Source organism: Arachis ipaensis, chromosome B07, assembly GCF_000816755.2.
Source record: "Arachis ipaensis cultivar K30076 chromosome B07, Araip1.1, whole genome shotgun sequence".
NCBI classification, from domain to species: Eukaryota; Viridiplantae; Streptophyta; class Magnoliopsida; order Fabales; family Fabaceae; genus Arachis; species Arachis ipaensis.
In genome coordinates this window covers 4,634,450-4,639,922 of record NC_029791.2, presented here as the reverse complement: position 1 = coordinate 4,639,922, position 5,473 = coordinate 4,634,450, and the positions used below count along the sequence as shown (strand labels likewise).

At 37.9% G+C, this 5,473-nt stretch overlaps 1 protein-coding gene across 1 annotated transcript; it reads right to left on the bottom strand.

Annotated features, from left to right (window-relative positions):
- On the bottom strand, window positions 712-2,686 carry LOC107608846 (the record flags this gene model as incomplete). The annotated part of the gene is given in 3 exon segments (XM_016310598.2): window positions 712-942; window positions 1,493-2,019; window positions 2,582-2,686. Coding segments are annotated over 2 exon segments (562 nt in total), but the record flags the coding sequence as incomplete, so codon positions are not given.

Below are 5,473 nucleotides of genomic sequence, written 5' to 3'. Positions count from 1 at the left end.
CTTAAGATTAGATTCAAGCCAATTTACTGAATTTAGGCATCGACTTAGTTTACATAGCTTTTTGTAGAAAAACCATATGTCACCAAAAATTCAAGTGAAAGAGATTTTCCATCTTTTGCAAATAATTTCGCTACTATTCTACCTAATTGTTAACCTTTTTTACCTAATTGTTAACCTTTTTTTGAGTGTGATTTCTATGTTATGTATGATCATGCCTAAGGACATATCGGTTGAAATGAATTTTTTTCTTTTCTAGATTCTTGCCATAGGAACTTTTTCTAAGCTAGTTTTCTAGTGAATGTACATAGTAAATGAAAACATCTTTTCTAGATTCTTGCCATAGGAACTTTTTCTAAGCTAGTTTTCTAGTGAATGTACATAGTAAATGAAAACATATCACCTACAGACACTAACAAGATATTGTTATAGTTTGATATTATTACAAGATAGCATATACGGCCCATAAGTCAAATAATTTCTCGATGATTTTACATCACAATTCGTAGGTCAAATATCTCTCTACACAGTGATAATGATGGGAGACCACTCACCAGCTAAGCATGCAATTCCTTTGGAAGCTTCAGCACAACTTTCTATTCTATCTGTAAGTCAGCCATTTGAGATTTTGAAATTTCTATTAATACCAAATCTGTAACTTTTAAAATGAATAACCCTAAATAGAGTCATGAATCGTGACAAAGAATTATGTACAACTTTTAAAATTTGCATTTAGGGTAAGTCAATTGATTATAAACCTAAATTGTTCAATCCTAAGAGAGTGTATGAGGAGTTCCATCTCCACCTAAACCCACGGAACTACTAACAACATACCAAGCCACATTATTGTCTATCATTTTTACCCCCCATATTATAGTACACTAGTTCAATGAATAAACACTGTACAAGATTGGAAAAAAAAAAATTTAAAATAGATTTTTTTTTTCTGTATTCATGCCATAGGAACTTTTTCTAAGCTAGTTTTCTAGTGAATGTACATAGTAAATGAAAACATATCACCTACAAACACTAATAAGATATTGTTATAGTTTGATATTGTTACAAGATTTTACATCACAATTGGTAGGTCAAATATCTCTGTACATAGCACTAAGCATGCAATTCCTTTGGAAGCTTCAGCACAACTTTCTATCTGTAAGTCCAAATATCATTTTCAGCCATTTGAGATTTTGAAATTTCTATTAATACCAAATCTGTAACTTTGAAAGCAGAACACATAATGAATAACCCTTAATAGAGTCATGAATCATGACAAACAACTTTTAAAAATTTAGAGTAAGTCAATTGATTACAAACCTAAATTGTTCAATCCTAAGAGAGTGTATGAGGAGTTCCATCTCCACCTAAACCCACGGAACTACTAACAACATACCAAGCCACATTATTGTCTATCATTTTTACCCCCCATATTATAGTACACTAGTTCAATGAATAAACACTGTACAAGATTGGAAAAAAAAAGTAAAAAATACCCTTTTTTTTTAAGGAAAGGAGAGTACTCGAGGCCTGGCTTGAGTTGGTATGACTTCAGCATAAGTATTGCACTACTTCCTGCCCAACCTCACTAGATGCTGCTGATGCTTTGCCGCTGCAGCCTTATCAGCAGCCTCCCGCTTCAATGCCCTCTTAGCCCGTCTACCTGTTGCGACTTTTTCAGCTGCCTCTTTCTTTTTTGGCTGGCGAGATGATGAACTTGCGCCTCCTAGATCCTGGAAGTTTGATCGCGGGACTGGCCTTGCTTCGAGCCGCCCAGATCTGACATAACCATTGTCTCCCCATCTCCGGTTACCAATGCGAAGACTTGATGAGCTACCATACTAAACTTCATCTAGATCATCATCATCCTCGTCTTCATACTCATAATCATATTGATATTGATAAAAATCTTCAATAGGATCTTAGGCATCTTCATGCTCCACGTGATTTTCGACCTTCAGAGGTTGAAACCATGCAGCCCTAAGTAGTAGGCAAACACTCTCCTCGAACATGTAGTCCTGGATGCTGTTAAAAGGGACAAAAGAATTAGTAGTAGAAAACAATATTGGCTTTCATCCTCAAAAGGTAGAGCACATAAATAAACATAACTTCAGCGATCACATTCAATTAGTATGTGTGAAAGCAATGGGAAAAAGGAAACTGCAAGACAGCATTGATAGACAATTTTGTACAACTCATTTTCAATAAGAGAGCCGATTGCTGAAGATCAAGAACATCATTGTATTTCTAGCTTTCACTGCGCGTTTACTCAGCAATCAAGTAACCTGAAAACTGAGGAAGTGAAATCTCAAACAGAAAAAAGAATTTCCATCTTCAACAACTATGCATCAATAGCTCATTTATCACCAAAATAACATCAGAGATATCTAATCCATCTTTTTCACATTCTATATTAGAAGTGTCATATGTACCATAATCGTCAGCTAAGACTATCTTCTACATTTTTCTACTAGACAACTGAGACTACACCTAATGATAAGAAGTCCAAGCAAACAAATATAATAGTACAATTATTTCACTTCAAATGTTGAAAAAGGTAGAAAGAAACAAAGCCTTGCAGAAATACCTGCCATCAAGCGAGCGATGGACAAAGAGGAAGTCGAATGGATGTTTACACTGAGGGCAGGTAACTCTCTCTCTGTAAGTAGCCCAGCGAAGGATGCACGTCACGCTACAAAGTACAAAACATAATCAAGCCCATGAATTAAAAAAAGTACAAGACAACAACAACAACAACAACAAAATCTTATCCCACTCGAACAAAGCCATATTACCCAATCATAAATCATATTTGTGTTTAGTCCATTTACATGTCCATCACTTTTAATCATTTCTTGAAGGGGAAGGAAAAATGTGAATTCCCTTCAGTCATAAGGTCCAAATAGTCATACAAACCAAACAACAGCAAGCAAAAACCATAGTTCAAGTTATATTATTAAGAATTGTGTCAGCTTGTTGGTACAACCTTCCTCCTCACATCTTTGAACGAAGGGGTTCGAACCTTAGGTTAGTCATTTTGGAAAATTTTTCAAAAAATCACAAGGTTTGACACATGGCAGCATTGGAGAGCATATGGAGTATGGTGTTCTTCAACAACGCTAGTGCGTCGTAGGCTCTCCTTCAGACCCGACCGGTTCGGTTCGGTCCGGTTTTTACCAGATTCGATCGGTTTTTATCGGTTCATATCGAGTCTGACCAGTTCAATGCCTTGAGTGGTCCGAAGGTTGGACCGGACCGGTATTCGGTCCAGTTTACCGGTTTTGATAACTATGGTGTTACCAAGGTTCTGAGAACCGGACCGATCATCAAACCGCTCTAATTACTGGTTTACTGGTTTATTAGTCTAACCGGTCCAACCGGTGGTTCAACCGGAAAAACCGCTTTAGAATAAAATAATGAAAAGATTATAAATAAACATCCTAAAATATAATTATAGTCTAATATAATCTTAAAATATCTTCGAAATTTAAAACACTATATAAAATATCATCAACCAAATCCATATGATCTTATCAAAATACAAATTCAACTGTTAAATAGTAAAAAAACATATCTAAATATTAAATCCCAACATCATGATTTATCAATCATCAAAATCAGCAAGAACTTGTTATCGGCAATTGCTTCTTAATTAATACTATTATCCATAATTGAAATTAATAAAACAGATACGAAATTAAAAACAGCCACGGCACAATGAAAAATAAAAAAAAATCATCAACAAGACCATATCTGAATTAAGCCTACAGCATTCAGCAACAATCACAAAACCCTAGACCTTCACCCAGCAATTAGCAGAATACAAAACACCAGAACAAAAATAATTAGGAGCATACAAAACACTAAAAGTCATTAGCAGAATACAGCATCTACAAAACAAAGCCATTAGCAGAATACAAACATCAGCAAATTTGAACAAAATAATTAGGAGCCATCAGCAGAATACAAACACAAGAACAAAAAATTCAGCAGAAATAATGAACTTCATTGGCACAATACAAACAAATTGCTTTAAAATAAAATAAAATTCTTGAACCCAACTAATACAACAGCACGTCGTAACTCAAGTTGCACAAAGTAACCAAAGGTGCTTGAACTCAGATATACGCACAAAGAGCAAAATTCTTGGCACAGTGTGCTAACTAACTAAGCCAGCTATAACAAATGTAAACAAAGCCAATTTTTGATTGAATCCTAAATCCTAAATAAAAAATAACATTGCGGATTCCCAATTCTTGGCACCGTTTCTGGAGGTAATCTAACTTCCAGGGTGTTTAATCACATCAGTAAAGAACCAATAATCAGTAGAGAACCTGAGCTAATCACAAAATATTCATTAATCAATAAAATCGCAACACATAAAACCAGAGCTAATCACAAAAACAGAGCATAAAAAGGTAGAAAAAAAACGAACAACAGCTAAACAATTAAAGAACAAGCAAGCAAGACATTCATTGACCTTCGAAGAAGACGCCAACAGACCCTTGATTGATGGACGATGCCGACCAGACGACGACAAGAAGATGAAGCCAACGGCAAGAAGATGCAAAGAGTAGGGGATGGGGCGAGCTCGCGGAAGAAGAGAGCAGGAAAGTTGGAGACTTGGGGGCAGTGGCTACACGAACGGACGGCGGCAGAGCTCGACGGACGGACGCGGCAGTGACTCGACGGAGAGGCGGCAGTGGGTCGAAAAGAGTAGCTAGGGTTGGATAAGGGAGAGTGAATGATTCGGACAAGCAGAGCATAGGCTGAGAGGAGTGAGAATTGAGAAGTGAAGTGGTTCAGTTCAGTAATCAGTAGGCCAAAGTTGCAAACGACGCCGTTTCCTTAAAACCGGCCGGTTACCGGTCCGGTCCAACCGGCCAGTTCTCGTCCGGTTCACCGGTTTCTCACCGATTTTTGTTTCAGCGGTTTTACGTACTTGACCGGACCGTTTGTATTGCCGGTTCGCGGTTGGACCGGTTGGACCGGCCGGTCCGGTCCGGTTTTCAGAACATTGGGTGTTACACATGGGGGGCGTGCTGAGTAAGCACATGGGGTGGACGTGAATGCCACGTGGCGAAGTCTGATTGCACGAGATTGCAACACATGGGGGCGTGCTGAGTCAGCATGGGGGGCGTGTTACACGTGTCGAAGGCTGGTTGGTTGGTGATCGCAACACGGGAGTGGGCGTGCTGAGTACTTCATCTATATAAGGCAAAGTCTGGTACCATTTTCATTGCGAAGAAGAGTGTTCTTTGAGTGTGTTGCTAGTGTAATGGAGGGTACCGCAAACGTGATAGTGTATCGCAATGGTGAGATTATACAAAATACTCATGAAGGAGTGAGGTTTGTGTATCAGAATCTGTTTTCGTTTGTGGTTCCATGTACTATGTCGTTTATGGAGTTTCAAAACGGTATCTGTTAAAGCATGGAGAACAGTATATTGAGGAGAGTGAGCAGTATATTGTACCGGAAT